At 32.3% G+C, this 24379-nt stretch overlaps 1 protein-coding gene across 1 annotated transcript; it reads right to left on the bottom strand.

Annotated features, from left to right (window-relative positions):
* Window positions 1-3460: 3460 nt before the first annotated feature.
* LOC110997628 lies at window positions 3461-5633 on the bottom strand. The gene is made up of 3 exons (XM_022265873.2): window positions 5323-5633; window positions 3825-4741; window positions 3461-3594 (listed from the first exon to the last, which is right to left on the bottom strand). The coding sequence occupies exons 1-3, from the start codon at window positions 5334-5336 to the stop codon at window positions 3461-3463; spliced, it is 1065 nt and encodes a 354-aa protein (XP_022121565.2). The 5' UTR covers window positions 5337-5633.
* Between the last annotated feature and the right edge of the window lie 18746 nt (window positions 5634-24379).

Below are 24379 nucleotides of genomic sequence, written 5' to 3'. Positions count from 1 at the left end.
TTATCCAAAGCTGTTTAGGATTTTTAACTGAGTTAGCTATTTGAGTTTTATGAAATTGTCGTTTAAGTTTTTTAATTAAGTTTGAACAGAAGTTACGAAAGCGTCTAAATGTTATTTTTAAGATTACGTTAAAAGGATTTTTCTTTAGTTTAAGTTGCATTTTATTGCGAAGTTTAATACAGCGTAGGGCTCCTAGTGATATCCAAGGTTTAAGAATTCGCTTGCTATTAGAGATTGTCTTAGTTTTAGTGTTACAAAGTAATATGGTTTTTATTTCATGGATAAATTTATTAGCCAAGGTCTCCGGATCATTGTAAATATTGAAAAATGACATGTCTGAGTTAAATAAGTCTTTACACGCGTTTTCAAAGTCAATAGAAGTTGAATACCTATGGCAGTTTCTAGTTACAGTTTTTTGTGCTAGGTTTAATACTACCATGGCATGGTCCGTGATAGTTGTAGTCAAGACAGCCACAAAAGCAGAGCTCTTAAGTTTATCGAATTTCAGAAAAACATGGTCGAGGCAGTTCGACTCTCTAGTAGGTAGACAGTGCCCGGGAAGCAGCCCATGTCCTGCCAGCATGTTTAAATAATTTAATCTATTGTGACGCTGTTGTAAGGATTCAGACTCTCTACCTATTAGGTTGATGTTTATATCCCCAGTTATTATAATATTTTTAGGTGTAGTAATAGTATCGAGATAACTATTTAGGGAAGTTATGAAATTATCTGCACAGGCGTGTGATGGGGAACGATATATACCTATAATAACGTATTCGGCGATAATTAGCTGTATAGCCGAGGCGTGCGAGAGTGAAACTTCTGTTACCCGACAGAGATGGTTGTTTTTTATGTATGCTACAACGCCATCATTTTGATTGAGCTGATTTGTAGTATGATATGAAGAGTAATTACGGAGGAGTGGTAAGCGTTTACTATTATTTAGTCTGCACTCTGTAAGGATCATTACATCCACATCATGATTCATTTGCTGTAAATTTACCTGAAGGTCGTCAAAATTACTGTAAATACTTCTAATATTTTGTGTCAAGACAGTGAAATTATTTTGCTCAACGTAGTTACTAAATTCTTCGATGTCAATTATTTTTGAGTTACTAATTTCTGTATTATCTAGTTCCCATAAGGTGTTTAAATGATTATCCATATTCAGTTACGCGTGCAGAATGGCGTAGCTTGCCCTTTACTCTATTGAATAATTGCATGTAAGTACCGTTGCAGGATAACGATGTTTTGAGAGTACATATAGTGCTATTGAGACAGTTAAACTTATTGTGTAAGAGTGTGTATGATTTTGTGTATGTGTGTTTAAGTGTGTATGTATGTCCGTAAAAAAGGGATTTTACACTGAATAATACTTTTAGATACCGTAGATTACAACTTTTTGAACTACTGTTACTTGGTTTATCAAAACAATGTAGGTTAATTATAAATGCTAAAACTTTAAGTATGAATAGACTAATAATTATTTTCTTAATACTAATACATGCACAAAAAATAAGCGATAAGAATAGTAAGAAATAAAAAGAAGTTTCACAGTATAGTCACGTTTCCTGTAGCAAAAGGTGTACCTGGGCTTCGCTGTTAATGAGGATAACCCGAGAATTTTCATCTTTCTTGACGAAGACTCGGCCATGTTTAGTCCAGCAGAATTTGTACTCTTTTGATTTTGTAAGGTCTCGGGCCAGGAAAAATAGTCGGGCTCCTTTTGATGTTAACTGTTCCGATATAAAGACAGGGGTTTCTTCATTTTTGGTAAATCCGAGATGTTTAGCCTGTATCTTTGTTTTATTTTTAATATTGTAGCTCTTGACTTTCAGAAGTAAATCCATTTTAAGAATCGATGAGGCTAGTTCGACAATTATGGGGGTGTTATTTACCCCAGACTTTCTACTCTGGATTCTGTAAATATCTTTTATGTCTTGCTGGCTCATATTAAAATTTACAGATTTTGAGAGACACAATACCATATTAATTAAGTCGTCTCTATTTTCGTTTCCGTTCTTTGGCACATTTTTAATTTCAATACATGTCTTCCGAGTTGTCCTTTGCAGATCCTCTATTTTATCTTCTAGGATATTAATATACTCCCTATCTTTCTTAGTCTGTACCTCTAGTGATTCTATCTTCTTCTGAAACTCTTCTTGTTGAGCAAACAAACGCGTGATTGATGTTTCTATGTTACTGTTAGTTAATTGCATTTCCTTGAGATTGTTATTAATTTCTCTAAGTTCTTGTTGCTGAGTCTTCGTAAATGACGCGAACAATTCTTTCATGTATAATTTAAATTGAGAAAAATCCGAAGGTTCAGCGGGTGAAGTATGCATTTCCTGTTCTCTTTCTACTCTGCACCTTTTATTGACCCTACTATTTCGCATGGAAATAAAATTCGGTGGTGTACTTTCAATACCTGCTTCATTTATGTTACTGTCAGATAACGACTTATTTAACTGTGTTGCGGACATTGTACCAGGGAATAATGCACAGCAAAGTAACCACTAATGCGTATCTTACAACGGGCCAATTAGTCACAAGGTAATTAGCGAAAGGGGTGTCGCTAATTAGGTAATTATCCAGTGGCGCTTGTGAAAGGTGGAGCTTAGCGGTGAGTGGTCGCCTTCAAGGTCACGTATGACCAATAGTTAATAATTAGGTGTGTTACCCGTACTTCTTGTTCGCTGCGCAGGCGCTGGTTTGTTGTCGCCGATCTCAGGTACCAGGGTGGCAGGATCGTTTCTCTGTCTACGTAGTCTTCACACGTTGGGTATCTTCACACGCCGGTTACCTCTTGTGATTTTATGCGCTCCTATTTTCTTCTTTGAATTTAGTGTTACCAAATTTATTATTTAATATTTAAATAAACTTTTACAAGGGGTCCTCTACACGTCTACACCTATCGGCGGTCCGGGGGAAGAGCCCGAAACATCAAAAAATAAAAAAATGTTAAAAGAGGACACTTAAAAATGTTTACGCGCTTCCTTTAAGACCTCAACATTTAGTTAGAATCTAGTTTACATCCGTTATTTCATTAAAATCCGGATGTCTTAAGTTAATAAATTTGACAGCGTGCGATTTATAGTTTGCTAAGATAGATTTATGACTAGAATGCAAAATAACTATTGATAAATAGGCTCAAATAATTATTATGTGTGGAAATATTGAAGGTCAAATCATACAAGTGTTTCATGAATGTATAGTTCAGAATGCTTGAATTCGACTCCTGGTGAAGTTTGTTAATCAAATCATAGTTTGTTTTGTATAAACGATTATTCAATTATATTTTTTTCGACACACAACGCTGGAGTACATCTATATGAACATCTAGAATATAGAATAACATCACTATCTGCTGGTTGAAACTTGGCAACACTGAATTTAATTCTGATGTTATTATCGCGTACCTCCTACAATAATAAGTTTTTAAAATTGTATTGAATATGGCTTACCTTAGCTCTTTTAATTTAGCTGCGGCCAAGACTGATGCATAACCATATCGGGAGTACTTCTCGAGATCTTCAGATGGGGCATTAAAAGCTGCTACATAGCGGGCGGGGCTCTTATCATCAAGCCAATAACCTAAGAAAATATAAAATATAAATAACAAAAAATCGGAAATTTTATATTTTTTGCTATTTACAAAATGTATGTATCTATCATAAATGCTTCTTATAATCTTGTTAATTCGTAATTAAAAAGAATTGATTTTTATTGTCTGGAAAATTTATTAAACAATAAAAGTTAAGTGATGGATTTGTTAATTAAATAAATAACATTAAAATGAGTAGCAAATATCAAGTGAGGCTCACCCATCGAGTATAATTTAGGTTCCACAACAGTGTAGAGTTCAGTCATCTTCTGCATTCCATATTCCGCCGCTTCCAGAATATCTCTTATCCCTTCTGTCGTCACATTATCTCCATGTTCTTGTAGATCGTAATCATCCACTTCCAAGTAATCATTTCGGTCATTTAGGTTTTTCACTGTTTCGGTATTCTGTGTTATATTATCTTTATCACAGTATTTTACAAGCACAGTTGATGTGTTTTTCGTTTCAGTTACTGAGTGATTTTTATTTTCATTCTTTTCTATAATCGTAATACTGTGTAGCTGTTTATTCACGGTGCTATTAAATAAAGGCATAATATGTTTAAGAACTTCTATTATATTATTACTTGATGTGTTCACTGCGTAAGTATTATTAGGTTCAATCGTTAAAATTTCAACATATTGAGAACCGACAGATGTGTTGTTACTAAACGTGTGTTTTTCATTTTTCGTATTAATACCATTGCTTTTCTTTGAAGGTACCCCGTCAATTTTTTCTTCTATCCCACTTCTTATTTGGCTGACAGTCAACAAATGATTGTTTTTTGCAACAGTCTTGCCATCATTTAAGATTATGGCTTCATTTAAATGCGCATCTTGTGTATCTCTTGTTATATTTTCTTTTATTCTTTTTATTGATTCTATAATGCTATTGATAATATCTTCCTGAATTTTATTTGAGCTATTATCATCAATGTTGTCAATAACTTCTAAAAATAGCTTAGCCGATTCGTCGTCCTTCAGACTAGTATTTGAGTGTGTTTTATTACGTTTTTTAAATATATCTTCTATGATTCTCGTAAAGGGACAATTATGTGTCGTATTTTCTACAGGTACATCACTGCTTTGTCCATAAATAAATAGGCTTAGAAATATTGTAATTAAGAATAGATATGTTCTGAAAATAAAAATATAATTAAATTCTGTTGTTTATTATCCAAAAATCTAAACTATACAAACTATTAAGGATCATTGGACTGAAAGGGTGAAATATATCAGACATTGTACAGGTGCTATTACTAATGATTGTAGCCAGTGGCCATCACGAGATTTCTTCCACGTATTGAAGGAAAATTGTAGTTATTATACAAATTACAACAGTGTTGCAATATGATGCAGATGAGTACTATTTTAAAATGGCTTTTAAATTGATACGTACGAAATGAGAAAGTGAAAAAGAGGTAATACAAATTGCACAGAATTACGTGTTTTTACTTAACTAATATGGTAACAGGGAAGTCTATTTAAGGGGCACACAAGCCAAATATTGTATAATATGTTGCTTAGAAGTAATGAGTTCATTCGGTACAGGTTTTACCTTAGTTACTTATTTTATTCGTTGAATTTATAATTTTATTTTGATTTGATACATTGTTTATATTTTATATAAAAATATTAATAATTATGGTAATGTATCACAGATAATAGACGATAATCTCCCATTTGTCCTGTCAAAGTCAATAACAGATAATAACTAACCTGACCAATTCCATATTTGAAATCAAATCAAAACATCACTAAGCGACGACACAACTTCAATTCGTCCGGAAACCTGCGGATCACTACTCGAATCGAACTGGTTTTAATAAATAATAACTGTTCCTGACTTATTATACTACGTAGTGTTGTTTGGAGATTTATTCGACTCCCATGTGAGTCCCGGGAGAGCGATGAGATAGGACTAATGGTTACATAATGGTGGATGGAAGAAGTACTGTTATGAGACCTCTGAGGGAACGATGATCTCGACTTTGCGTGCTTGTTTTGTAGCAAAATGGACACTTGGGCATGTGTTACACCGTTATCGAGAATAGTATGTTATGTTGATGAATACATTTACATTATTTTAACACATTACACTCACTCACATGCACCCATACACTAACACATTCAATTACGCCTGTTGAAAATAGTGTTTAAAAGTGACGGTATTTACTATCATGTTTGTTAAGGCAGACCTGGGAACTATGACACGGTATTTTTTACTTAAAATGGCTCGCAAATCTTATACATAATGTATAAACACATTTTTTTCATAATTTGAGAATTTTTATATGCAATGTTGTTATCTTAACTGTACCATTCATATAGGTTCAATGGCCGTCGATACATAATTTATACAAAAAAATAAGTCCTAAGTACATATCTCATTTTGATGTATCTTTACCAAGAAGAGAGGCACATGTAATTATTTAACAAGTGTATACAAATATTATAAATTCTATTTTAAAAGAGTAAGTGTGGAGTGTCTTGCTCATTCTTCTCCACACGAAACTACCTTTTGGAACGGGCAACTAGAATCATTTTTATATTTTATTTAACTTTTTTTACCACCTAAATTTTAGGTGGTCTAATTGAAATAAATAATTTGACTTTGACTTTCAACCAAAGGAAAATACTTCAACAATTTTTTCTTTACATTTCGGTGTAATAGGCGGCTATATCTTAAATCATTTGATATCGCCGCATATAATTCAACGGTCGGTTAAAGACCTCTGACAAAAAAGTATCGAAAAAAAATGCAATCGCAATTATTTTTATACTCCTCAGGATTCGGGCTTCGATTTGTCATTTGTGCGTGACGTCATTTAAGTGGTTTTTAATGACGTTCGTTTTTTGTAAAGTCTACTAAATTACTTTTCGTGTTTAATTTAATTTTGTTACGTGTTAAATGATGCTGATGTAACTGAGCTAATATTATGTCATTCAATTGATTAAATTACTAATAATTAATAAAATAATCGTACTATAAGCCTCTATAATACTAATATTATAGAGGCTTATAGTACGATAAAACGACTTTAAAGGCAACTACTACTAAACTAAACTAAAATATAGATAGCACCAAGGGGAAGGAGAAGAGGGCCCACTAACCTTAAAACGGTGGATAGAAGAAATTGAAGCATTAGCGGCGAGGGAATTGAGAAAGAAAGCAACAGAGATAAAAATATTTTTCGAAAATCTGGAGAACTTTAACCGTGAAGGGGTTCCGATCAACAGTACCGAAGATAAAAATATAGAAAATTGAAGCTAATCTAAACGTGCTTTTGTTATTATTATTAATTTAGATTATGGGACTTATGATTTTCAATATGAAACCATTATACGATTATAACGAATAGACCTGTAATTTATTCTTGGCAAATTATATGTGTGACAAAACAGAAACAAAACTTATCTTTTCCCTACCGTAGTTATTCCCCTCAAGTTTACACAAATAGTACAAACACACATTTATTGTACTGTGTGTAAACTTGATTTCTATTTACAGTGTACGCTTTGATATTTGGATAATATTAACAAAAAAAAATCAAAATTCAAAAATTATTTATTCATGTAGGTAACAAAATGTACAATTATGATCGTCAAAAAAGAAATAAACATTGATTGCTTCTATTTATACATTTACTGCCAGTTCTTAAATCAAGGGCGTAGAACGGAAGAAAAGATCTGGCAATTAACTCTCCGCCACTCTTTTAATCGCCAAGTTTTTTTATTTTACACAACGTTTGTAAGGAGCTGCAACCATTACATTATGTTCCATATGACATCTTAAGTAATAAAGAATAATAAAGTAAATTAAAAGCAAAATTTGGCATGGTGAAATAGGAGCACGCACTTTCATTCACCATTTTATGACAGTCTGCATGTAAGATGGTGCCATTGTTCCGTCACCAATAACAATTGCAAGGAAGAAATATATTAAATTGAATATTTGAATAATTTTTAAATAATTAATGAAATTCAGAACTGCGTTTGCGCCACCTATAAGACGCATTTTAAACATGTATTAGTGCGTATACGCAGTGATTGCGTGACACTAAGCCATAAAGTTAATAGTGATGTCACGTAGGAGTAGCAATGTCACCTTGATAACACCATTAGAAGTATATTAACCCACTTACTTGACCTATTATATAATACACTGTTCATAATTGAATTAGTTGCTTGATAGATCGAATTTGTTATAAAATTATGGAGGCCATCCATTACAATCACGACAAATCAATAGATTTTGCGAAAATGACGGAAACAACGTGAGGCCGACTCTGCCTATGACTTGTCAGGCACAGAAGGTTCTAGTCTTGTCCTTTGTATAAGAAAAATCGTACAGAAATGTGTGGGTTTGGTTTTATATGTAATTATAATATATTATATATATTTAATAATATAATCCTGTATTCACTAACACATAACTAAATTAAAAAAAGGTATGGCCTAATGGTATTAACATGTGACTCACATTCTTGAGGTTATATCGCCGGCTGTGCACCAATGGACGTTCTTTCTATGTACGTATTTAACATTCGCTCGAATGGCGAAGGAAAACATTGTGAAGAAATCGGCCTCGTGCTAACTTCGTGTGACTAAAAAAATCGACGGCGTGTGTCAGCCACAGGAGCCTGATCTTGCCTATTAGATTGGTTTAAATTATCATTAAAAACTACAGAAATCTAAGGCCCAGACGTTAAAGGTTGTAGCGCCACTGATTCATTTATTTTTAATACATACAATCCTGTCCAGTTTATTTTTTGTGATGTTTGAGTAAACAAAGTACCGAACACACAAGGTATGCCTCCTAAGTTCTGTCGTTTCTATATTTCATGTATATTCAAATGTGTTTAAATTTTTAATTTGAACGTATGTGAAGAAAGAAAATGTAGAAATTCTTGACCATTGTCCATACAGTCCTGACCCTAACGATTTCTTTACATTTTCTAAAATTAAGAAAAGTCAAAGGTCTAGTTCAGTGAAGAAGCAGTCGTCGCATTCAAGAACAGCCCAAGGAGAGTGTATTAAGAGAAAAGTTATTAAAAAAGTGTATTAAGCTACGTGGTGAATACTTTGAAAAACAATAAAAAGGACTATAAGGTTCCAGTTGTGTTTTTTTTTTCTTCAAACGTCAAAACTTAAAAAAAAACCTGCCTCGTTTATAATAGATCGCTTTCAGTAATTTTAGTTATCAATGAACAAAAGTAACATAGTATATGTAGGGTAACTACAAGAGTCGAACCTCAGGTCTAATTCACGTTTTAAAAAAAAATAAGCAAGAAACCAACGGACAGTTATTGTATATAATATATAAATGTATTAACCTGCCTTACGCTTGTTCACATCAGTCATGAACATTAAATAGGGTCCTTCAAGGAAAAAGCGTATCAATTCTTAAAAGGCGTTGAGTGTTCATAATCACTAAATAAAACTATTCAATAACAGCAATATTTATTTCCAAAATATTAATAATAAGTCAGCCGTCCGCAGCCGGGACAAAAGCTGTTAGTAATAGAAGGTCTTCTTAAAATAATCTTGTAATACATACGTAAATGAAACAAAAATAGTTATAATCATTTTAATATAAAAGTACAAAAGTTAGGTTTAGTATGTCTATACTAAGCTTATCTTTACAAGTTAAAAAATTGGTACTTCACTCTCCAAAGAAACGTGACTTCGAAAGGTTATTTAGTTCTTCGTTTAATTTGCCTGCGATTGCAGTTTTTACAAGTGTTTTAAATTACTGTAATATTTTTTTGAGTATGTAATTTGCGCTGATTCATATAAAAATATTACATTTTTCGCGTAAATTGCTGGTATATTGATAATTTGATGAAGATGCATATTAATGTGTTAAAAATGTATATAAATTCGTAATTATAACTATATCTAATCTTACATCTTCGAAAATATCTAAATAAATTCATCAAATATTAGAAATATTTTATCAGACGTATTAAAATTGTTCGATAAAATTTTGAATACTAATAGCGCCATCTGTTTGTCATCCTACGAACTTTTAAACTTTTCGTTACGATTATATGGATGGTTCTTCATCATCTCGTTCTTGGTAATTATTTCAAGAATCTTTGTGATGTTAATGTGTATGAAGAAAATCTGATAATATATACTAATCATGGTCATCGGAAGTCGATGCAGAATACGAAAATCCATCCAACTTTTACGTTACAGAACTAAGCGTTTTTGAGACACTTCATGCTGCACACCATAATTATGTTTGAAGTATTTTCGATTCAACAACACCGAACGAAGAACAGTTCGACTTAGGGTCCTTCACGAGAAAAGGCCTGATACGCACTCGCGAGCCTGGCGTTGTGAGTGACCATGAAAAGCGGAATCAATTAATATCAGGCAGGCCCATTGGTTTGTTTAATAAAAAGTGTTCAAATAATAATAAAAGGGAATGTTTGGCGCCTCAGCGTTTCATGTACACGAATGATCCCATTGTGATGAAGCTTTGGCTAAGTAAAAACTACTGTGGTTCCTGATAAAATACTTTTTTATAAGAAATCACAAACGTTGTTTTAATTAAAATACTGTCACAGCTGAACACGATTTATGCAAGAGTACATTAAAACGGTGTAAGACATTTCGTTAATGAAGGGCCAGTAAAAAATGATTGTCATCTGAACCGTTATTGATACTGGTAATGACTTTTTGAACTTTCTAAATATTTATCTCTTTAACCAACTCCATTTATTATCATTAAATTATAGTCAAACTTTTTAATACCAACAATACAAAAATATATTTAAAATTTACCAAAATATAACTAGTCTTAACAATTTCTAATAACATAACATTGTAAAATATAGCTCTTTTCGGAGATCACATCCTTAGCTTCCATTGTATCTTTGTATCACAAGTGAGTATCTGAAAATTTAAAATGTTATTAAATTTGATTTTGTTTAAAATAGCGCCATCTTATGTACAGTTTGTGAACTAAATCAAGGTTAAAAATGTATTTGATGTAACGACTGCAAAAGTTTACCAAAGTTTACCATACCTGGTGTAGATGGCAGTAATATCAATAATTTGATAATAAATTTTGTGCTTTCATTAAAATAGCGTATAGAGACATCAAATTGTATACAAAAAAAACTATTTAACCAATTTAAAAGAGTTATTATTTCATCGGAAATCGAACCGACGGTATAATATATGGTTATTAACATCTACGGTAATGATAGTTTCAGGCAAAAATTTATAGTTTTCGAAATCACAAAAAAATGTTTTTTTGTATATTATTTTTGAATATATTTAATTGAAAGCGATTTTGCTTGTTTGTATCTAACCTGCCACTAGATGTCACTAGTGGTTCCGCCGCTCTTCACGCCCTGTCTTCTCCTGCCGTTTGAGGTCATTGATCGCTGTCACGCTGCGGAACAGCACTTTGGCCGTCACCTGCTGCAAATACATACTTCTTGTTAGAACATTAAACATGCAGGACGGCCATTTTCCAAATGACGGTGGACATTTACGAAGACTGATTAATATCTTTGCTATTACTATCGTAATCTTCTTATTTTTCCTTTTTATTATTTATTCGTTATCGCAATAAGAAAATCATACATATCTATATGTATATATATATTCCAAAATATAAGCTGCTTTTAGGCTAAACGTCCAGTCCTAAAAAACACCATGACGATACTTTTTTTTTCAGAAAATAGGTGCTATTTTTTACATTCATGAAATACAGTGTAGACATTAGACTAATTAATATTCACCAAAGCTAGCCCGTATCGTTTCTCCTAATGTCCTCCTAATTTGTGTCAATAAATTTAAGTTTAGTTTTATTTTGACGGCCATACATTTTGTACATTGGATGTTTTTAGATTAAATAAGTCTGACTCCCGGTTTACTTATTTCTTAAAGAAGACCAGATCATCATACGTAATGCTATATATATGTATATGTTACAAGCTTTATACATGCCACTTATGGTAAATAAATTGTAACAAAAATTCCAATTTTTTTCATGTCATAGGAGGCAAACGGGCAGGAGGCTAACCTGATGTTAAATGATACTGCCGCCCATGGACATTCACATTGCCAGAAGACTGGCAAGTGCGTTGCCGGCCGTTCAAGAATTGGTATTATTAGTCACCCCAAAAAAGATGACACCCTCTGCGGCCCGCCGATCGATAACGATTTTTTATATCGATCAGATTATGATTTGAAAATAATTTCTCGTCCAAAGTTAATTGTATAAAATAAAACCCTTTTATTATATAAGTTCTCATTAAAAATTAATTAAGGAAAATACGCATATAAACCCCGACCTATTTGGAATAAAAGCTGGCACAAATTGGACTGGCATTGGCAGGCCGCAAATAAGTGAACTTCGTGTAAAACCTACTTTTTCTCAATACGGAGCCTATTCTTCTGCTCCCCAGACTAATTGGCTGCGATTTACTTCAATCACTATTTGTACATGCCTTACTTTGCTTAGGAAGTATATTTTAAAATTAAATTTATGAAGAAAAGCGTTTTAGCCGAGATGACGTGTCTGCTGTGAAGCTATGCAAATAATAAAATAAAAATAAGTAAAATAAGCTATACAATTGTCTTTTATAATCAGTAAAAAACACGATTTTATATACTTTATGTTTCAATAAGTTTATTATCATTAATGACATATCTCAAACTCAAAACAATTTTTTTTGAAATAAGGTTTTATTCTCAGAGGTAACCAAGGACACTTTTGACAACAGTAAAAATGTTGAATTTATTCTAAATTTACATTCCCAGTTCGCAAGTCAAGGTCGTAGAGCTTTTTTAATCGCCCAGTTTTGATTCATACAAATGGTTTGAACTGGAGCAAATCGTAAATTTTGTAATAAGTTTTATTGATTAATTTACATTTAACGAGAGTTTTGAAATTATTTAGTGATAATTCTCTAATTTTAATTATACATAGACATATTATTTATTACAAACAAAACACACAAACATAAAAACTACATAGCAGTAATCAAAGAGAAAAAAAATAAATAAAAGATATAATGGGTATATTATTTTTTTTTCCTTTTCCCATTCGGTTCCTCTCAAGCATGTATTGCGTGTGTGCTGTGGCCGTCAATGGCCCTGGTTCAGCATTATGCTGAGGAGCAGAGTGTTCCACAGCGCTGATCATTCTGCCAGAGACCACATCAACTAGTTTGCGCCTCAGTCGCAAAAAGAGAATATATTAACAGTCAGTAGGAAATGATAATAATAATAATATTAGAGTTGACAGTTTGTTGTAAAAACGAATACAATTTCCATGTTATAAGGGGTGGTTCATCTTCTGGTCGTACGCTTAGATTAGTTCTAAATATTATGCTGGTGAAAGTCACCATTTGTTTTAAAATAATTTATATTTCTTTGTACATACAACAAGGTTTCAAGAATATAATGACCAGATAGTGTAATATTATTGAATTCCTTAAACTTATTCGTAATGATATTTATCATATACATATGTTAAACAAAGCTGATATAATAAAACGATAGCTTCTTCTTCTTCGTCTGATAAAGTTTTTAAAGTTTTAGAGGTATATCTTTACTTTTCATAAGCACGCAACTGCATTCTATAAAATGTTTAATTTGCGCTCTGGTTGCCGTCAAACCGGTTGAATCCAAGTTGATCTCATTTTTGACATAATGGCCGATACAATGTTATAATTACTGTATGTGGAGCGACTTTCAGACGCCCGCGCACCACTTTGTTCAGGCGACAGGTATATTTCTTTAGAAAACCATGACTTTTTATTTATATCTCGGTAACATAAGATTTTAAGGCTTCTTGAAAACCTTACCAGAAGAAAAATCGCGCAGCCACCGACTTACTAGGTGCACTTACAACATCGCCAAGGAGGTCGGCTCCCAGTGGATACAAAGTGTAATACAGGACAATGGAGGAGCCCCAAGTCCCGAAATATTACATGGAATGATGATGATGAACGCTAAGCTTTAATGAAAGTGAATTAAAGCTCTATATCTAGACATAAAAGAAACTTTGATAACACATTACTTGTATTTGAATGAGAAGGGTTTATTAAAATTTTAGACAACTAGACACGATTAAAATGTGTACTTCGTTTCACATACAAAGTCTTCTCTTTGTATGAAATTTGTTCTCTTAGCGTTCGGGTTCTAAGTGCTTTCAAAGATGTTTCATTATTAATACAAAATCGTAAATATAAAAGGCATTTTGCCTAAGTGTTGTACACGAATGTTTTCGGTAAGGTATTAAAGTCGACACTATTAAGGCATCATATGACCGACTTACTTGGATCTCGACACTTTGATACAATTGCATTGATTATAGAAAGCTGTGGTCGGAAGGAATTTTCGGTTTTACACGATTTTTATAGGTATTTAAATTGGGAAACACAATATTTGGAATTTAAAGTGTTTTTCACATTCGTTTGTTAAAATGAGGTTATTTAATCCTACTGCCGCACTTTGTACCTACCACCTTAACATTGCAAATATTATTATAATGTTATTATAAATATGAAAAATTCACCAATACATTTTTTTCTTCTTTCAATAAAAAAAATCTCCCATCACGGACAGCTTTAAGCCCACACAGTTTATAACAAAAAAATATTTTAAAATTACATTCATAATCTCTTGTATCACTAAAGTCGATAAAATATATTCTTTTTTAACCGAATTCCAAAATGTAGGTAATCATTGTTGCGATTATTCATAGACTTAGACTACACTAATTGTGCGTAACATATAACATTTGTAAAACTAAAACTAAAAGTCATATCGATCCATCATCATTCTTGGTACAATATTTAATTCCTTTAACTTTTTTAATATTACTGCTTTTATAAAAATAAATATCAATAGATCAATACATCCTTAATAAATTCTTAATCATTCCAATTTGAAAAACAAAGTATGTCAAAATATATACCCGTACTGAAAGTACTTACAACTGAGCCATTCGGCGCCATTTCGCCAAATTGCCTGGAGCGCTTAACGAAACAAAACATTTTTGCTGTGCATGTGACATAAAAGAAAATTCATTGGGCCATATACCGTTGGCAAAGGTTCAGGAGATCTTTGAGATGCTCATTAGGGCTACAGTACTACGTTCGAACCTCGTAAACCTTTAAAAGAGTGGGTTTTCTCAAATTACCTTGGGTTGTTTGCTCTTTTTAAGTATTAGGAGAAATTATGTGAAAATCATTGGAATTTTCAGGTATTACACTTTGCATTTAAAAAACATAGACAGCGTTATGCAGCGTATTTTTCAATGTTTCATAAAATATGAAAAATATTAATGTGAAATTGACTCAAGGAATTTAAAAGAGATATATTCTATGTCATATGTTTCATATTTTTTAATTCTGCCAAATGATGACTCTATCGTATAAATAGCCTTATTATTAGCCAGCCAGCTTATTAAATGTTGTAACATACGCTTCAGCTGAATATCTATTAATATGTGAACACCATGTTTCTAGAACAAAAAAAAACTATTATACTAAAATAAAATTGGCGCATAAAAAACAACGCAGCACATAACTTAATTATTATGTACTGTAGACACGGTGCTCACATATTTACAAATATTGCAACTATAGATTAACCATTATTCTTATAAACAGTGAGTGGAACACGTTAAAGTTAATTTCATTTTATATAATATAAACCAAAAACCTATAATATAAACCTTGTCTAACGTTTATTCCTTACTACTTTTTTGTACCCACCGGGAATGGAACCTAGTATCTCCGAGTAGCCATTAAAAGGCTTAGGAGATATTCGCCGAAACAATAAATGTAAAAGAAACAATTCTTATTTATTTTAATAAAATAAAATAAAATATTTAAATTAATTAACTAATAATTAATACTTAAATATCTTACCTGATAGTTTCCGTTACTGGTTACACTGGGAGGAGTGTAACCTCGGGATCCAAACCCTGGAGTTGGTCCTCCATGGTACAGTGTGTTGTTATTCGCGTCGCGCGTGGTCGCGGCTGTGTATGTCGATTTGCAGTTGTGGGACATGCTGTACAGCTGGAAATTTAAGATGGTTTATTAAATTTTGCATTCACCGAATGGCTCACTGCGTGACCAAACCCTGAGATCGTCCATTGGCTTCCGTACGATCCTCATAGGTGAAGGAAACCATCGTGATGAGTAAGAGAAATAATCCATCTGACGCATACCTACTTGCCTATAACTAGTATGATCCAGCAAAGAGATTTTGAAGTTTCTTTTAAAAGCCAAGAGCAAGCTACAATCCTTGCTCTATCATTTATGAGTAAAGATTTGAAAACTATAACCTAGACGTCATAACGTAAGAATCTACGCCTTTCGAACTCCTACTACGCAAGATTCAAACGTAAGACGCAAAAAGGATTGTACGTACGTATGTATGTATACTTTTACGGATTACATAACGTAATACCTATAATATAGTTTGTGGAAAAATCAACTAGCTTTTGACTGACTTTTAAGATCTTGATACAGCTATATATATTTATATGTAATCTTACAGACTACTACTTACATATATATACATATTATAAAAGAATATACTTAGAAAATATGTATACAAATAGATAACATTGTTTAACGAAATATACGAAACAGAAAACATAAGTCAATTAAGTACATAAAGGATAAAAAAAAGAGAAAACCAACGACAAAAAAAATAAAATCGTAAAATGTAATTTATTATATAAATCATAAAATGTAATCGTAACATGTAAATATTACTCTACAGTCTCTATGGTGAATTATGCCAACATCTTTCTCCTCTTCTTAGCTAGGACCCGAAACATTGGCGAATTACGCAGATAATTTGTGTTCGCACAAATGGAACAATTGTGAATATATTGTCGCATACGGGGAAGGGACTTTTAAAGAAATTGACGACATCAAATAGGGGCTATATATCCGTCCATTGAGATTTATTTAATCATGTTAACCGCCGAATGTGTTACTTGTATGAGATGTTTTGCAATTTTTTCCGTATTATACAAACTTCATCTTGTCTTAAAATGAAAACAGTGAGGTCACAAAGTGTAGCAAGTTCGGTGTCCGGTACAGTTATTAACAGTTAATGAAACACGAAACTCACAATTATTTATTTGGTGCAAGTGATGAGCTGGGCGAGGTTTCATGACGTTTCGATACCATTTTATGTGTCTTAATGCTGTTGTTAAACACACATTAATAAATGATAATATATTAGTCGTGGCCTGGAGGAGATCGCTCGAAAGCGATAAGGCCGCCAGTTTCCCTCACTTTTATTTCATTATTTGAATTATACTGTGTTTCTGTATATTTGCAACGTAGTATTAGTAAATAAAAAAATATTATAAGTTGGGCCTCAGTTTTCTGTGTCTTTTCCGTGATCGTTTCGAATAGCCAAGTAGGTGATCAACCTTCAAGACATGGCGTCTTATTTTTGGGGTCTAAGGCATGCCAGTTACCTCATTATGATTTCCTTCACCCTACGAGGGAGGTTCAATTTGCAGTGACAGGAAATCCACGTTGGAACCATTAGTCCACCACTGCTCATTGACAGACAGACATGTAAGTAAAATAAATATAAAAGTAGTTGTTATAACGGCGCCATTATTTTAATGTTAGGATAATCGGACCGGTTATCAAACCGAGTTAAAACACTTAATCATATCGTTATTATTGATTGATAACGACGCATATTATTTGCATGTCTAAGTTCCCGATATTCAATTGCTTTTTGCCTCAATTTCTTTGGCTTCCGCATTCTTATCATTGCTGTAATTATTTTATATAGACATTTACAATGTCAGAGAACAATTAAAACGTGTTCTGTTGTTTTGATAAAGAGCAAATTTTTAAAAGATTTTTTTTAATATGTTTATCGCTTTTCAAGTTAAAAAGTATATTTAGGGCTACAATCTTTTTAAGTCTAGGTTTCAGATATTCTGTATCTGTTTCATGATTATTTGTCAATCTACACGACAAGAAAGTGGATCAACCTCTGAGAGCAAAGCCGTCGACTTTTTAGCCGGATTCCTCACGATGTGTTCCTTCACTATTCGGGTGAATGTTTAATGCGTATTTAGACAGAAAGGCAATTGGTGCATAGACGGAGATTGAACCTACGATCTCAGGGATGAGAGGCGCACGCTTAAGCCACTAGGCCAACACTGTTCTGCGCTATTCAAGTCATCAAAGAAGAAAAACATAGATATTGTATTTTGATTACATTTTTAACTACTGGTCCTTTGTGATTTTTTTAAATCTTTATGTAATTTGCCGTTATATAGACGATATTTTATGTAAGTAACAAGTGAACAAAATGTTTTCCAAAAGTGTAATTCGAACTAATTTAATTAAAATAGTAGTGGCCAAATTTTACTTGGCAACTTGGTAGATGTACATTATTCTAATTATAAATATACATAAAAATTTGGTTTTCGGCAAATAAGCGATGAGCGCACTAATCTTGCAGCCGGATCTTAGACCATTATACACCAATGACAACATTTTCTTACTCAAGGAACAATTCATATCCTCTTCGTAATTTTATAATATTGATGTGTGCCCACTGTATTTTATATTTAAATATCTTTATTACTGTCGAAGAAAGTTACTTCAACATCCTTGAGATAATGTCAACTATTATCATGAATAATTAATTCAAAAACTGTCGGTAAAATAAAACGAAAATTTGAACTATAACTAAAAAACATTTTTCTTATTATCATGACAGATTTTGTAACCCAGATGTAAAATGCTTAGCTATTTTCAATAAGTATTCTATGTAATACCAGTTATTAAAATTTATCTTTGAGCCGCAAATTATAATGTATAACTATGACAGAAAAATTATTCAAGCAATTACACTTAGAGCACTATATTTTTTCTTGCTTATTGCAACTATCAAAACGTGATGAAAAAGCTCAAGATTACCACATTTTCAAATGCTGCAAAATACTGCCCATAATATGAAAAGAAAATAAATGTCTTCTAGTCAAACACTTTTTCGAGAAGATATAAAGAAATCGAGTTGACCATGACGTACAGCCCCGTCTGTAACACAAATTCGTTTCTGTACATCGATAGCAGACAACGTATATGGAGAGAGAACGTTCAGATATTTTCTACCGCAGCCAATAAATGGACTATCCGGACAGTTATTAAATAAGAACATTAAAATTAAGTTAAAATCTACTTTTATATGCAGTCGCGTTTCAAACATCTATCTATCTATTACATTCAAATAAAAAATAATATTATATGGCAAACCGCTCTCCGCTTATGTGTTGTCGTGTTATAATTCGGTGCTCCTGTTTCACATACATAATTATATATCTACATTGTTCTCAAGCCTCAAATAAAAACTGGCTTACGTAGCTGTTATGTGAAAATCCGTGCTTGTAACTGTCTTTCTTTGGTATTTTTATCGGTCGATCTCATAGTTAAAAAATCTTCTACCGGTCAAAGACTATTTATTATTATAATTATGGTAGGTTTATTGATTACTTTACTTAATACTGTACTAAGGACGACAAACTAGTTTCAGGAGCTGTCAAACCATTTTTTCTAAATGAAGTTTGAATAATTTTGACTTGAAATACTATTAGAACCCAAATATAGCGCGTTTATCCTGACAAGCTTGGACATCATTATAAAATTGGATAATCATCAGACAAATTTTCCATGTTTTTAAACAATAAGTATTTTTACAGACTAGCGAGGAATTTTAAAAACTTAAATAAACAAAATAACCTTTATTGGACTGACAGTTTATAAAAAAAAGTATCGATTTTCGGTTTAAATAAGTTTTCAAGGTAAGAATGTTGTCGTTAAGCTGAACCAGTAAGTAGTTATCATGTACATTAAACTTTTTTAAATGTAATCCTCAGAATTGTGATGCAAACAAATTTTCAATTACTTGGAATATTTGATCCTTTGTCACAGATTGATAATTTATTAGAAACGAAGAAGGTAGTAAATAGCAATAACACGAGCTAGGACCTATATAAATTCTATATAAAATTAACTATATGTCAAAATTATGTTATGCTTAAAAGATGTCCGTAGTTAAGGACGCTAATATACCATTAAAAAAATGATCATAATTCTATACCGAATTTTAGAGCGGTTTATTTATATTGAGAATGCCACTAGACGAGAAATTTTATTCAAGTGTTTACGAACATAGGTAAACTCGCATTTCCATATAAACCGATGGTATTTTCCATTTCATCAATTCCTAATAGGCATAGATAGCCTGAATCGAATCGGATGGAAAGACCGAAAACAGGTTTGCGTGACATAGTACTTACTTACACCAAGACCAAATTACAAAGAGATTAGGCGATTACTAATGTATATCACAAAGAATAACATGCCGATATTAATGCAGTGTCCCCGCTTCTAGCTACTTTGCTTTACTATCCAATACTTAAATAACCTAAGACGAACATTTAACGAAATATGGATTAATTGTTTGAAATAAATAATACTAACCTTTCATATGTCCGCTATTTTATTTCTGTCGGGTTCTACACTTATTGTAGTGGTAAAAACATACAACTTAACGAGGCAGTTAAGTATATGTATTTAGAACTACTAATAGCCCAAAAACATAGTATGTAAATAAAATATAATACGACTTCGGCGTAGGTAGTATTTTAATGTAATTCTGTTATAATCTTTGTACCAAATGAGGTTGTAAAACGATAAAATGTGAGCAAAAACTGCTCTCATTACATTTAACTTGTAATGAAACTCATTATTTATGCAAATGAGTTAAATATATAATACTAGGTAGCTTTTAAAAGCATGTAATTAATATTTTAATGAAATTGCAAATGGTAATTATTGAGAGTTATTAAATAATTTGAGAGCTCGTCAAACCGATATATCGTTGGGACAAAAGAGGAATGTAAATTATAATATATATTAAACTAAGGTTTATAAGTATTTTAATATATTTATATCTATGAAAAGAGGTGCTACAAGCTTTTATGTCTGAGCCTCAGATATTTGTATCCGTTCCATGATCATTTGTCAATCTCAGCTGTCGACATTTTGGGCCTAAGGCAAGGCGGATTCCTCACTTTGCTTTCCTTCACCTTTCGAGCAAATGTTAAAGGCGTACGTAGCAAGAAAGTCCATTGGTGCACAGCCGGGGCTCGAATCTACGGCCTCAGTGATGAGAGTGGCATGCTGAAGCCACTAGGCTAACACCGTTCACTGCTGCTATTTTTATATTTATAGTCAGCTTTAAACTTTCAAAAACAACACAAAACACAACTTACAAAAGTGGGCTATATTAATTGTGAGATAGTATGGTGTCAAATGTACGAAACTTCCACTCTTTTGTTTAAATTTTATCATAGCCCTAAAAAAGCATATTATTGTATAAATTATAAATAATAATAATAAATTGAATTAAACTAATAAGGGTGAGTTACAAAACTAAGCACTCCAATTTCAGAAGTTAAAATTGATTAACATACATACTAATGACAAATGTTTATTTAAGGTGATTATTATCATAGTTTAGTTTACAATGCTTCATATAAGATGCAATCAATTTGTTATTATTAAATAAATTTATTTCAAAGAGACACGAAGAAAGAAACGCCCGGGTAGAAATGTCTTGTGTCTAAAGAAAGGTTTCCATGCATCTTCTCCGAAATACGTCTAATATGAGAACCATCTCTTAAATTGGTTAATCATCAGACAAATTTTCCATGTCTTTACATATTGAACGTGAAAAACAATAAATATTTTTACAGGCTTGCGAGGAATTTTAAAAACTTAAATAAACAAAATAACCTTTACTGGACTGACATTTTATAAAAAAAAGTATCGATTAATATTGATATCGTGTTATCAACCATGATGAGTGTCAACTTTTATGGACGGAGAACATATTACACACAGTTGAGTACAGAAATTGTTATAAGTTGCCTAATAGTACGTAACCCTAAATTCAGTTCTAAAAATAGCTCCTCATTCCGGTTCTAATAACTGTATCAATGGGTCAACGTTGCCGGATTCGATCCCGCTACATCTGATCGTTATCTTTGTCTAGGCATGCACTTTGCGAGACGAAGTATCTAGGGCCGGCACACGTATATATTAATTTGTAAAATTAGAAGTGTGATCGAACTAAAATCAGTAAAAGGAAAATGATGTTAGTTCAGTAAAAATTTTATGATTGTTGCCAGTTTTTCTCTTCTGATCTACGCGATTGATTTGAGAACTGGCAGTAAATACAAAATTGGGAGCCTTTCATATACATATCCTGTTTTCGACGTTCATAAGTGTATACAAAAAGCTAATTGATTTTAGTAAATATTTATTACATAATATTTTATTAACCAACCTGAAGGAGGAGAATTATTTATTGAATATAACGTTCCATTATTTATATAGAAGCAGTATAAATATAACTTACGTGAACACACAACACAGAATACAATCACAATTTCGAAGTAATTTTAATTGGGAACTAGCAGCAGGTCTGACGCGACACCTGATCTCGTGATATTGAGGTATTGACAAAATCTCCTATGAAATGTAACGGTTGTGACCGCATCCGGGTGCCGGCTTATGATAAACACGTGGGGCAGGGGGGGGGGAGGCTACTGTCACTTTTTGTGTGAATTGCACGGTTTTGTTTGAGGTAAAATGACGTGACAGATCGAGAATGCTTCAAAGACTTTTCAATAGGAATTTGAGTCATCTATGTTTGTCTTTCAAACTTTGAACAAATACTAAGTGATATATGGGTATGAAATTCAAATGAAAAAAAAAAAACAACTAACTTATGCGTTGAAATTGAAATTTACGTAATGTACGAAGTCCCTTTTTGTGACACACGATTTTTAATAAGGTTTGTGGGGGAGCCGGTTTTGTAAAATAGCTCATAGTAAAATCCATCAATGGGATTTAGTATGAAAATAATAATCTTTATAGTTATAATGGAATGGATAATTTATTTAAATATGATCGTATATAAAGTGATATCTTTTGAGAAATAGAAACGTGCCAAAGTGAAGATTTTAAAGTCAATCGTTTTATGTTGACGTAAGCTGACATCAATTTTCTTAGTGCAATGTCGAGGAAAAGCCGAGGAAAGCCTCGTGAAATGGCGAAAATCTCTTCCATCTAAAACTAATATCAAGTGTGTACTTAGATATCGCAAGTGAAGTAGACGCTCTACTGAACTTGTGTGCTAATTTCAAAGTATGGCCACTTTTTACGCTGGGTCCAACTTAAATTATATTTACGTTAAACATATATATTTACTTAATTGACTATAATCGGAAAATCTTTATTTTACTGCTGAATTGAACGTATAATTTTTTGAGACCTTACATTGAATTTTTAACTTTAATATTATTATTCATGATTCATTCCATAGGTACTATAAAAACTACAAATCAAATGAATTTTGTTAATATACTCTTTGTCTTCGTTAGTTATTATAATTTCCATACGTGTCATCTTGTTGAACTTTCCATTTGGATCTGTTCTTTGATTCCTCCATCCATTTCTTCCCAGAAACCTTTAACATGTCGGCAGCCTTTGTGGTCTTTCCACGTATCTTTATCCTGATCTCCTCTAGCGGGTGGCTTTCGGTCCATCTAAGATTTGTAAGGAGTGGATTTGCGAGTGTCTAATCTTAATTTTTGCCATGTCACTGCATATGTCCATTAGATTATAATTCGTACTAAGCCATGCGATAATCTAACTAAATTAAAAAATAATATCAACATTAAAAGTGTAATAATACAATCGTTTTTTTTGACGTTACACCAATAATAGATTTCACTTGGGTTTAAAAATTTCATTTGCACCTATAGATCTTGTATTCAAAGGAACAGCCCAGAATTCTATAATAAATGAGAAAAGACATGTCGCAAAAAGGTTTTTCAATAAAAAAAATGTAGATAAATATTACAAAAAAAAAATCGTTTACTAGCCACAAGAAGTCCAACTTTCAAGTGTCCAGCATCATGATTTTTCCCAATACGAAAAACAAACGAGGCATTTGAAAAAAGTAGTTCCAGCTTGAAGTGGTACAAGTGGCCATCGTCTCTGTTTACGTATTGCAAGTGCGCTAGACGCTTCATTACCCATGTGTGCTAATTCGTCATGACAATTTGGGCTAAGAAACCAGCGACTACCGAGAATATTTATATATGCAAATATGTTCTGTCTGGCTCATTTGACACGAGACAAAAGGAGAGCACTGTATATTCATAACTTTGACTTTTTCTATTGGCTAATCGGTAAGATTTGTTTAAGCAATATTGGCTTAAGTAAGACTAGGTATTTATTTTCTGTATATAAAAATAATACAGATATTAACATAAGAAGACTGTGGCGAGAAAACTGTGTAATGTTAGGTAAAAAAATGTGTTTATATGTTATAAAAATGCATTATAATGTGTAAGATTTAAGTAAAAAATATCTGTGACAGGGTTCTAACGTGAGTTCAGAAATTATCTATGAAGTGTTGCTATATGTCGGAGAAATTGAAACACAAAATTTCCATGATGAATTCATGGTTTAATAGTATTAACGGTTTTAATTTATTAACTCTGTGATATTAAAATAACAGCTGACATCGGAATTGCTCTGACATACATGTATAAATTCGTGTGATTGAACAAACAACATTTATTACTAACAAAACATATACACAGAAACACTCAAAATAAAAATAATAATAATTAATAAAACATTTTAGGTGTGTAATGTGT

The sequence above is a fragment of the Pieris rapae genome, chromosome 17 (assembly GCF_905147795.1).
Source record: "Pieris rapae chromosome 17, ilPieRapa1.1, whole genome shotgun sequence".
Taxonomy (NCBI): Eukaryota; Metazoa; Arthropoda; class Insecta; order Lepidoptera; family Pieridae; genus Pieris; species Pieris rapae.
This window is presented reverse-complemented; position numbering and strand designations above follow the sequence as displayed.